The following is a 12,269-nucleotide window of genomic DNA, read 5'->3' as shown; positions in this document are numbered from 1 at the left end:
ATATATTATTTCATAATAGATAAGTATATTTGTTTAGGTGTAATAGGTTAGGTTCTTTATCCATATTTTATTAGAAAAAATTTCAAAGTGGAAAGAATTGTATAGGGAATATCATATATCCTTTACTAGGTTCTACATTTAACAGTTTACTGTACTTGTTTTTCACAAATATATCAGTCTGTCTATCCTTCTATACATCCATTGATCCATTTTATGTTTTGAGGCATTTCAAAATAAGTTGCTGACTTTGGTACACTTCATCCTGAACACATCATCAGGCAAACCGCTAATTGGAGTTTAATATCTATTTATGGTTCTTTTTCTTATGCAATTTTATATATAATGAGATACATGAATCTTAAGCATATCATTTGATAAATTTTGATTAAATGCATATTCCTGCTAATACAAAACCCTATCAAAATGTGGGACATTGTAATCACTCCAGAAAATTCCCTCATGCCCTTTCCTTCTCAATTTGTATCCCTACCCCTGACACTCACTAAAGCAATGCACTGATTTCGAAAATTTATTCTAAAACTTCATATAACTGAAATAATAGAAATGTGCTTTTTTATAAGGCTTTTTCACTCAGCATATTGAGATTCATCCATGTTGTGGCATATATCATTAGTTTATTTCTTTATCTTGCTGAGTAGTATCCCTTTGTATGAATATAAAATGATTTGTTTATCCATTCTCTTTCTGATGAACACCCGGGCTTTTACAAATTTTTGCCTATTAAGAATAAAACTGCTATAAACATCTTGTAAAAGTTTTTTTTGGTAGCATATGTTTTTATTTCCTTTGGGTAAATAACTAGAAGTGGAACTGCTTTGTCATAGGACAGGCATATACTTAGTTATATAAGAAACTGCCAGATTTTCCAAAATGAACCAGATATTTCAGGGTTTTAAGAATTTTAAATCTTATATCATTTTTGTAAGTTGTATTTTTCAAAGAATTTATCTACTTTGTCAAATTTGTTGGTATAAAGTTGTTCATAGTAATACCTTGCAGCATTTTTAATGTCTGCAATCTGTAGTAAGAATCCCTCTTTCATTCTTCATACTTGCAATTTTGTACTTTACTTCTCATTCTTTCTCTCTCTGTTTCTCTGTCTAGGGTTTTTCAAATTTGTTAATCTACTCAAAGAAACATTTTTGTTTTGTAAATTTTCTCTACCACTTGTCTAACTTCTGCTTTATTGATTTCTGCTTATATCTTTATTTCCTTCGTTTTACTTAGTTTGTGCTTAGTTTGTTCTTTTAATAGCTTCTTCAGATAGAAATGGAGATCATTGCTTGTAAATGTTTCTTTTCTAACATAAGCATGTTAGACTACAAATTTCTCTCCAAGTTCTGCTTTTGCTGGATTCCACAAATTTTGATATATTGTATTTTCATAAGCATTTCAAAATATTTTTCTACCTTTTCTCATGATTTCTTCTTTGATTCATAGATTATTTATTTATTTAGAGATGGGATCTTGCTCTGTTGCCAAGGCTAGGCTGCAGTGGCATGATCATAGCTCACTGTAGCCTCAAACTCCTGGATTCAAGGGATCCTCCTGCCTCAGCCTTCTGAGTACCTGGAACTACAGGCACAAGCCACCATGCCCAGCTAATTTTTTAAAATTCTCCTTAGAGATGGAAGTCTCACTATGTTGCTCAGGTTGGTCTCAAACTCCTTGCCTCAAGTGATCCTTCCACTGCAACCTCCCAAGTAGCTGGGATTACAGGCACATACATTATTTTGAAGTGTGTTATTTATTTCCAAATATTTAGGCATTTTGTAGATATTTTTGTTACTAATATCTAACTTAATTTCTTTGTCAGGCCGGGCGCGGTGGCTCAAGCCTGTAATCCCAGCACTTTGGGAGGCCGAGGCGGGCGGATCACGAGGTCAGGAGATCGAGACCATCCTGGCTAACACGGTGAAACCCTGTCTCTACTAAAAATACAAAAAATTAGCCGGGCGTGTTGGCGGGCGCCTGTAGTCCCAGCTCCTCGGGAGGCTGAGGCAGGAGAATGGCCTGAACCCGGGAGGCGGAGCTTGCAGTGAGCCGAGATCGCGCCACTGCACTCCAGCCTGGGTGACACAGCAAGACTCCGTCTCAAAAAAAAAAAAAAAAAAAAAAAAAAAAAAAAAAAAAAAAAAAATTTCTTCGTCATCTCAAACCATACTCTGCATTATTTCAATTGTTTCAAATTTATTGAGACTTGTTTTACAGTCGAGCATATGGTCCAATTTGGTTAATGTTCTATGTACGCTTGAAAAAAATGTGTGTTCAACTGCATTCTGTAAATGTGAATTGTCAGTCTGTTTGACAGTGTTATTAAAATCTGCTATATACTTACTGTATTTATTTTAATCTAATCCTGTTAATTACTGAAAGAAGTACTTTTAAGTTTCCAACTATAATAGTGGATTTTTCTATTTTTTTCTCCTTTTGTTGTTATTTTTTTCTTTGTATATTTTGAATCTCTGTTCTTCAGTACTGTATTCGATTGCTGCTCTAAACAAATCATCACAAACAGTAGCTTAAAGCAATCCAAATTTATTCTCTTATAGTTCTATAGGTTAGAAATCAATATGGGTCTCATTGGCCTAAAATCAAAGTATGTGGAAGGCTATCTTTCTTTTGGAGATGCTAAGGGAAAATCCATATTCTTGCCTTTTCTGGCTTCTATGGGATACCCACAATCATTGGCTCATGTTCCTCTTACTCTATCTTCAAATCCAGCAATTGTAGGTCAAGTCCTGCTAACATTGCATTTCTCTAACCTCCTCTCTATTAAATTTCCCTATGCCTCCTCTTTATGCCTTCCTTTTCTACTCTTGTGGTTATATTGGGTCCCTCTGGATATTCCAGAATAAGCTCCTTACTTTAAAGTCAGATGATTGGCAACTAATTCCATCTGCAACCTTAATTCCCCTTTGCCATATAATGTAACATATTTACAGGTTCTAGAGATTAGAATGCAGATATCTTTGGGGGAGGTTGGGGGAGGTTCATTATTCTGCCTATCGCAGGACAATACATTTATGATTATTATGTCTTCCTGATGAATTGATCCTTGTATCACTATGAATAATCTCCTTTTCTCTGGTAATCCTCCTTTTTTTGAAGCCTACTTTGCCTGAAATTAATATAGCCTCACCAGCTTTTTATGATAACTGCTTGCATGACATATTATTCTCATCCTTTTATTTTCAATCTGTGTCTTTATATTTAAAGTGTGTCTTTTGTAGGCAGAATATAGTTGAGTCTTCTATAGCATCCAGTCTGACAATCTTTGCCTTTTAATTACACTGTTTAGAACTTTTACAATTAGTATAATTATTGATATAATCATGGTTCAGTCTACCATTTTGCTATTTGATTTTTTTCCCATTTATTTTTTGTTCCTCTCTTTCTCCTTTCTTGCTTTTTTGAGGTTAATTCAGTATTTCTTATTTTAATTCTAATATGGGTTTTCGGCTATACTTTTCGTCATTATTTTTAAAGGGACTGCTGTAGGAATATAATTTTCACCCTTGCTTATCAGTCTTCTCAGAGTAAATATTGTACTACTTATATAAAAGAACATTGTAATACTATAATTCGATTTACTGACTCCTCTTTTTCTCATCCTTTGTGGTATTATTGCCATGTATTTTTACATCTACATATGTTATCAACCCCATAATACAATTTATATTTTTGCATGAATCATTATTTTGTAAGTAAATTAGGGAAAAAGTAGCCTTTTATATTTAGCCACAAATGTACCATTTCCAATGCTCTTCATTATTTTTTGAGATCCAGGTTTCCTTCTGGTGCCACTGTCTTTCTGTCTGAAGAATTTCCTTTAGCATTTTTTTTTTTTTTTTGAGGCAGAATCCTGCTCTGTTGCCCAGGCTAGAGTGCAATGACACTATCTCAGCTAACCGCAACCTCCGCCTCTCGGGTTCAAGTGATTCTCCTGCCTCAGCCTCCTGAGTGGCTGGGATTACAGGTACTTGCCACCAGCCCGGCTGATATTTGGATTTTTTAGTAGAGACAGGGTTTCACCATGTTTATCAGGCTGGTCTTGAACTCCTGACCTCAGGGGATCCACCTGTCTCAGCCTCCCAAAGTGTTGGGATTACAGGCATGAGCCACTGTGCCTGGTCTCCTTGATAAAAAACGTCTTTATTTAATTTTCATTTTTGAAGAATATTTTTGCTAGATATAGAATTCTGGCTTTACATTTTTTTCTTTATCACTTTAAGAATATTGTTCTGTTGTATTCTGTCCTCCATTGTTTCTGATGTCAAATAAGTCATCATTTTCCCTATATATGAAGTGTTATTTTTGTCTGAATGCTTTAAAGATTTTTACATTATTTTTGTTCTCAGCAGTTTGAGTATAATGTGCCCAGATATAATTTTCTTTGTATTTCTCCATCTTAAGGTTTACCTAGCTTCTTGAATCTGTAAATTAATATTTTCCACCAAAATTGGGAGAAGTTCAGCTTTGATTTAAAAAAAAATTTCTGCCACATTTTCTTTTTCCTATTCGTCTGAACTCTAATTGTGCATATGTTAGGCTATTTGGTATTGGCAATGAGGTCACTGACACTTTGTTCATTTTTTTCCACTTTTTCCTTTCTCTTCTTTAAGTTGTATAATTTCTATTGCTCAGTATGCAAGTTTACTCTTTCTTCTGTGGTTTCCAATCTCTTGACAAGCCCATCCAATGAGTTTCCATTTCAGATACTCTTCTTTTTACTTCAAGAATTCCATTTGGTTCTTTTTTATAGTTTCCATTTCACTGCTGATATTTCTCCAGGAGAATATTTCTCAATATGGATATTTTCCCCATAACTCTATGAATATATAATATGAGTTATAAGAGCTTCTTTAAAATCCTTGTCAGCTAATTCTAATACCTGGGTCATCTCAAGGTTTCTATTTATTGCTTATCCTCATCATCACGGTCATATTTTCCTGTTTCTTTGAATGTCTGGTAATTTTTTTATTGTATATAGCAAAGTGTGGATGATATACTATAGAGATAGAAGAATGCTGATTTTGAATCTAGCAGGAAGTTGAATGAATGACTGATCTTCTTGTTCTTATGAAGACATTAGTTTATGCTTTTTTTGGACAAGTCTGTTTTGGTTATACTTGAGTCTTAGAGCAAATCCTTAGTCTTGAGACAGACTTTACACCTAAGGCATAACTCTTTTAGATTTCACTGGATAAAAACAAGGTGTTTATCAAGTCCTTCTAAATTTGTGACATTCAAATTCCAACCTCTGTCTCTCATGTGACAAACGGCAGCTGAAATCTCTGTTCAACTTTTTCAGACTTCCATCTGTTTCTTTTCACTAGGCTCCTTGGAATGTCTCATGAATATATACATTTCAGGGATCAGAGAAAGATTTGAGGGAAGTTTATATGCATATTTTGTATTTTTACCTTGAAGTTCCCTCTTTTTGAGATTTCCACCCTCAATATCCAGCCTCTGACTCCTTCTCCTTGACACTTCAAGCCAAAATGAGCATGCATTTCTGTTTGAGTTCTAGTTACCTCCTGATGCATGAATTGTTAAATAACTACAGTGAAGGCTGGGTGCGGTGGCTCATGCCTGTAATCCCAGCACTTTGGGAGGCCAAGGCGGTTGGATCATGAGGTCAGGAGATCAAGACCATCCTGGCTAACATGATGAAACCCCGTCTCTAATAAAAATACAAAAAATTAGCCTGGAGTGGTGGTGGGCACCTGTAGTCCCAGCTACTCGGGTGGCTGAGGCAGGAGAATGGCATGAACTGGGAGGCGGAGCTTGCAGTGAGCCGAGATCGTGCCATTGCACTCCAGCCTGGGTGACAGAGCGAGACTCCATCTCAAAATAAATAAATAAATAAATAAATAAATAAATAAATAAATAATAATAACTACAGTGAAGAAGTCAAATAAAAGTAGATCTCATGTAGCACTGTTCACTTCTTTCAAAAGTTGAATACTTTTGTTTGGTTTCTGCCTTTTTTGGTCATATTCCAGTGCTTCTTTTTTTAATACTGTATATTTTATCATTGCTTTCTCTATAAGGGTTATTATGATACAAGCTACTCCACTATACTTGTAATTATACTTTCATCTTAATAACTTATTCTGGGTTTTCTAAATGGGTTGGTGGGCAGGACCAATTATTAAGTCATATATTTTGGTCCTCAAAATATAGCAAACCCAAGAATATGCTTCCAAATAAAATAGTCAAACTACAGAGATCTGTTTATTCATGACTTCAGACTCAGAATTTGGGCTGTTCAAGCTCCAAGCTCAACATCCCAATACTGAATTAATTCTTCTGGCCATCTATATATAGTGACAAATGAAAAATTCTATGTTAGTCTCCCCCACCCTTTTTTTTCTAACAATGTCCCTCAATTTCTTTACATTATTAGGACATCTTCACTTCAATATTTCTCAGGATTGAAGAAATGTGGCATTTTGCTTTAATTTTCATGAAGTCCTCCTGGCCAGAGTTGCCTGGGATTCTTCCATGACTTTTCCAAGTCTTGACTGAAAACTATGGCTGGAAAGGATAAATTGTAGATTCCAGGTGGTATTTGTCCTCTAATGAATGCTGATCCTGGAGCCAAAAGAAATACAACCCCCTGCTTTCTTTTCAGGGTATTTTTGGAGTAGTTGCAAACAGTGATATTTATCTGGAGACATGGCCAATATTTTTTAAGTAGTCAATAAACAAAATGTATTTATTAAAAATGTATTTTTTGCATCATAAAAATAATACTGTGCTCATTTCATTCCATTTGTGCCAGGAAGAGTACTTGAATAGAAAAGAAAAGCTTTCTCTTATCCCTCCCTGTCAGCCATAATAATTAAAGCCATACATTCTTAGCCAATAATTTTTTTATGCTGATATCATTATCTTTCTCCCCAAATCCTATAAATTCTTAAAGGTTCAGCCTTTATGCTACATTATCCAGATAGCCTTTTTGGTGAGGACACTGAACAGAGTTTCAGGTAAAGGGACATTATCTTGTTATCAAAGCAATAGTAGTTAAGACAATAACCCTTGGAGTGAGACAGACACAACTTTAAGTCCAACATTTTCCACTTTCTGTGTAATCTTTGGATTTTCTATAATTTCCTCTAAGTTATAGTAAAATAGAGAGAAAAATAGTCCCTAACTCATTTGGTTGTTGTGAGGATCAGATACAATAGGGCATATAAAGTTTAAGAACAGTCCCTGGTACATTGTTATTTTTATTGTCACTGTTGTTGTTGTCATTGTTATTTTTTCCACATAGTAAATGCCTAATAAACTATTGTCTAAATAAGTACTTGGTGAATTGAATAAGTGCCATTATGGTAGAAGAGAAAAACAAATTACAAAAACAAGTCATAAGGAAAAAAGTAATTATAAATTATTATAAGTGCTATTAAAAAAGAACTAAGAAAAAGAATGAAATGGGGGACCTGTTTTTGGATAGGATCATCAGGGAAGGCCTCTCTAGGAAATGACATGTAAGGTGAGACTTAAAAGATGAAAAGGAGCTGGCCACACGAAGAGTAGGGAGAACAGCATTTCAGGCAGAAGGACTAGCATATACAGAGATCCAGAGGCAGATATGCACATGGACCTGAAAGAACTGAAAGATCACTAGTGAGCTGGGACAGAATAAAGGCAGAGTGGCACCAGATGAAATCAGAAAGTAGCAGAGGCCAAACACAAAAGGCCAGTGTGGAGAGTTTGGCTTTTGGTCCAAGTGCAAAGGAGAGACATCATGGGTTTTCAAGCAAGGGAATGACAAGATCCTCCAGCTTACTCAATCCATGACTCACAAAAACAAACTGAAGGCCGGGCGCGGTGGCTCATGCCTGTAATCCCAGCACTTTGGGAGGCCGAGGCAGGTGGATCACGAGGTCAGGAGATCAAGACCATCCTGGCTAACATGGTGAAACCCCGTCTCTACTAAAAAATACAAAAAATTAGCCGGGCGTGGTGGTGGGCACCTGTAGTCCCAGCTACTTGGGAGGCTGAGACAGGAGAATGGCGTGAACCCAGGAGGCAGAGCTTGCAGTGAGCCGAGATCGCACCACTGCACTCCAGCCTGGGTGACAGAGCGAGACTCCATCTTTAAAAAAAAAAAAAAACAAACTGAAGAAGAATAAGAATTTCTGAAAACATTTGGAACTTGTTTTTTAGGGAACTTAAGAGTATAAACGTAGACTAAAATATTTCCCATTACGATTGAAGTTATTGATTGCCGGCAAACAAAAACACTTTAGGTGGGGAACTTTTCTTCAGAGGGAGAAGCAATCTTTAATAAAGATTTAATGCACTTCATTTTCTTTCACATCTGTAATGAATCCACAGTGGATAGTGTGACCCACTTCAAACAGAGGATAGACAAGAGGAGTACATATGCTAGGCAGGAAGGGTTAGAGTAACTGAGAAAGATGGCCATTGCCAAGGCCTCTGAGGGCCCAGAGGAAAAGCACAGTCTAAGTTGAGAGCACCACATTAGACAAGAGATGATTTAGAAGATATTGTGAAATAGATTTCTCAGAGAAAAGAAGAACAGGATTCCAGTATACAATTAGTGAGACATTGACTGTTAAGGGCTGGAGCTTCTGGTACAAATGCCCTAAGGGAACTTATAGAATATTTAAATTTATTTATCAGATAATTATATTTTTCATTATCCTGCGGTAACAGGTCTTTTCCATTGTAAGATTCTTCCTGCAATGTTGGAGTTTATTCCCTTTCTTGAAGCTGCTTCATCCTGATACTCTTTTTTTAAAAAAAAAGCTGCTTCATTTTAGAGACTCGCTTGGCAATAATTAAGACCACTGACATTAATATAACAAAGTGTTTCTATTTTCCCATGATATATTGAGCAATTAAAATTATTTCCTCTCTTATACAAGGAAATTTATTCCCAAAGGAAATCCTATGGGAAAACAGTGGCATGCTCAGATCCCCATTACCTGTTCACTGATGACAGATTAATTTAAAAGGGTACATAATAGCTGAAATCTCCAAAATGCGTCAATTGTTTTCTTAAAATTTTCTGAAAACAACCAAACAAAATTATAGTACTATGAGACAGTATGTGCCATAAAAACAACTTTGGAGTTACTTTTAAGTTTTTTCCTGGAGGATAGCTTATTAAATGTCAGCTATGAACTTGGTGACAACTAATTATTTTTCATTTCACAGCAGCTGATAATAAGTAAGAGCAAAAATGGTGAATACCTACTGTTGCCAGGTAACTGCATCTACTGTACTTCCTGCCACCTTCATGAATCTGTAAGGAATAGAAAGAAAAAAGACATTACAACTTAGATTAAACCACATCCCCTAAATCAAAAGGAAATAAACTGAGACAGATTAGACCAATCCCTAAGCAGGTATGCTTTCTGAGAGGATCCTCCATAGCCACAATCATGGCCTAGACACAGCTATTGGAGGTCAAACTATACAGAAAGTGAAAGTAACCATACTTCCCGCTCCCCACACATCCGTCACCATCTGGAAATCAAAATCCCAGTAAGGCATTCTATCTACATCTGTCTTCCCAAGCCCACGCCTGATGGCTCCCACATCAATTTCCTCATAACCAAAACTTGTCTGTCCCATTTCCTATTCTCTAAGGACTCCAATCTCTGCTAGGAAACAAACAGTAATATTTCCCAAGGATGAGAGCACAAAAGATGCCTTTGAAAAACTTCAGGCTTTCCTACAGCGAGCATGGGAAAACCCAATTTATTTATACAAGTAAAAAGCACCATCAAATATGCCCCAATGAGGGGCTGCCACACCTGTCTCAGTGTAGAAAGTTGAGCAGCACAAAGAGAAATCTATCATCTACTTTGGGAGCAGCTAAGTAGAGTACTGAGTGTTATCTGACAATCATGCTCAGCTCAAAAGGTAAACCAGACTTGGTTCCATGCAGTTAAGCACACATCAAAACCTTGCTAGCAGTTCCCCACCTTCTGTGTTTCTGGAAGTTCCAGGGAAATCAATAGGCCAAGAGGATGCATCTGGGGGCCCAAAGATGACACAGGGTCTCTCATAAATTGCATGTCTGTGAATAACTCAATTACCTACCTCCTTTTCCCTATCCACATGTTCTGAGGCTATGTGCTATCATAGTTATAACTACTAGTTGAGGGAGACATTACCCAGGCACAGGAAACCAAAAGGAGTATCTCAGCTCTTTAAGATACTCCTTTTAATCCGGAGACTCTGGTGGGGAACTTTTCTTCAGAGGGAGAAGCAATCTTTAATAGTACTTCTTAACTGAAGAATTCTTCCTCCAGGGAGAAAGACAGTGTTTTGTCTAGAAGGCCCTATCTCTACTTTACCCCAGCATAATCTTGCAAGGCAGATGCATGTTGCTCATGCTGTGTGGGTTGCTCTGTGTTGCCTAAACAGAGGGTCTGATTTGCTGTGACAGCAGAAGAGAATTGAGTCTCTCTGGAGGAGTACATAAGAGAAACATAGGGCTGGATGCCAGGACTGTTGGTTAGCATTAAAGTGAAGTTTATAAAATGAGAAGAAAAGAAGAAGGGGAAGGACAGGATGGGTCTGAGAAAGGGGGAAGAAAGAGAGAAGGAAGAGGAGGAGGAGGATGAGAAGGCCACAGAAGCCCTGGCTTGGCCTTTGGCTGAATGGTTTTGCCTTTCTTTCTCCAGTACCATTCAGCAGTCCTCAAGCAAGAAAGTAGAAAATGACACATGGGAATGATCAAGGAGTAGAACTGGTTTGATGAGCAGGGCCAAAATGTCAACGTAGGCTGGAGGGAATGTAACATTTACTACGTACCTACTGAGTGCCAGCCATTCACATGTTATTTCTTACAATCCTTAAAAATGCCTTGCTTGGTAAGGTGGATATTGTCAATTCCATTATATAGATTACCAGCTTCACTATTGCCTAGAGAAGTACATCTCCTAACACTCCAAATAGCCAATTTTTGATGGAGTCATACCACCCCTCCTAGCAGCAGTCACTGGGAAGCATGGCACAGATATCCTCTGCTTTTGAAGCCCATGGATTTCTCTTCCTCTTTATCTCATCTCCTTTCCCCAGCCCAGGACAATCTCTTTTGAGTTTGGGAGAGTAGCTCCAATCTCCTCACTATTTCTGGCCCTATGCCTCTAAAATTCCTCTTCTGGAATTCAAAAGCCAGAAAGACTCGTGAGGTATTTACCTTTTCCTCCTGTCACGTGCTATCCTGTCATAGGCACACAACCAGCTCTTGAATGGATAGAAGGAAAATGGAAAAATACAAGGAGAAAGAAAACAGATTAATATTCAAAATATTATCCCTGCCATCTTTGCCACTCTAAGCAGGGAAGATCTGATAATAATCTTAGAAGTAGGATGGCCCACGAATAAAGAGGAAGAGATGAAATTTTGTACCTCCTTCTCAGATATTCCAAAAATTAAAAAACCTAGACAATCTTAGACACAAATGTCATTTCAAAGAAAGAAATGTAAAAACAAATGTTTACATGGAATTTACTCCTCCAAAATAATTTCTAAAATCTCTGAAATAGAAATATTTTATGTAGGAACAGGGCAAGATGGCCAACTAGAAGCAGAGATGATCGGAGGCTCCCAAGAACAACAACAAAAAAACCATAACAGCGAGCCAATCCTGTACCAACAACCAAGGTATTCAGTTTCTGTCATCAGAACTGACTAGACAGCTGGCGTGACTCACAGAGAGGAAAGAAGAGCAGTGTGGTGCTGCAGCCCACCTGAGAGCCACACAGGGCAGGGGAGCCCCGATCCTCAGTCAGGAAAGGCAGTCAGTGAGTGTGCTACCCAGCCTGGGAAAATGTGCTTTTTCCATGGAACTGTGTAACCCATGGATTGGAAGATCCCACTTATGAGCCCACACCACTGGGGCGAGTGTCCCAACCATGGAGCTGCATAGATTCTCAACAGCCACTAAGCTAGAGTCTGCTTAAGCCTGCTGAGCTCCCAGAAGGAGGGGTGACCAGCACCACAGCTGTGGCTCCCTGCTGCCTAAGCTGTTTGAGCTCCTTAGGTGAGGGGCGACAGCCAACTCTGGGACCCATAGCTGCCTAACACACTAAGCTCCCATGGTGGGGGAAGGGCGGCAGCCATCTCTATAGCTCCAGGCTGTGCTTTTCCCCTGCTGGAGCCAGGGATGATGGACGGCTTGGTCTCAAGAGGTATCCCCCGCAGCCCAACACAGGGGCTGTGGCAGACTGCTGACAGAGTGCCTCTTCAGG

General features: G+C 37.9%; 1 protein-coding gene across 3 annotated transcripts in view; it reads right to left on the bottom strand.

Annotated features, from left to right (window-relative positions):
- The window catches only part of HPSE2 (heparanase 2 (inactive)), a 772,172-nt gene that overhangs the window by 243,218 nt on the left and 516,685 nt on the right, over nucleotides 1–12,269 (bottom strand). For all 3 annotated transcript variants that reach the window (XM_055252704.2, XM_055252710.2, XM_055252697.2), the window contains one exon: nucleotides 9,260–9,307. In XM_055252704.2, the coding sequence (XP_055108679.1) occupies nucleotides 9,260–9,307 (48 nt within the window). The remainder of the gene's footprint in view (nucleotides 1–9,259; nucleotides 9,308–12,269) is intronic.

The sequence above is a fragment of the Symphalangus syndactylus genome, chromosome 2 (genome assembly GCF_028878055.3).
Source record: "Symphalangus syndactylus isolate Jambi chromosome 2, NHGRI_mSymSyn1-v2.1_pri, whole genome shotgun sequence".
In the NCBI taxonomy this organism is placed as follows: domain Eukaryota; kingdom Metazoa; phylum Chordata; class Mammalia; order Primates; family Hylobatidae; genus Symphalangus; species Symphalangus syndactylus.
This window is presented reverse-complemented; position numbering and strand designations above follow the sequence as displayed.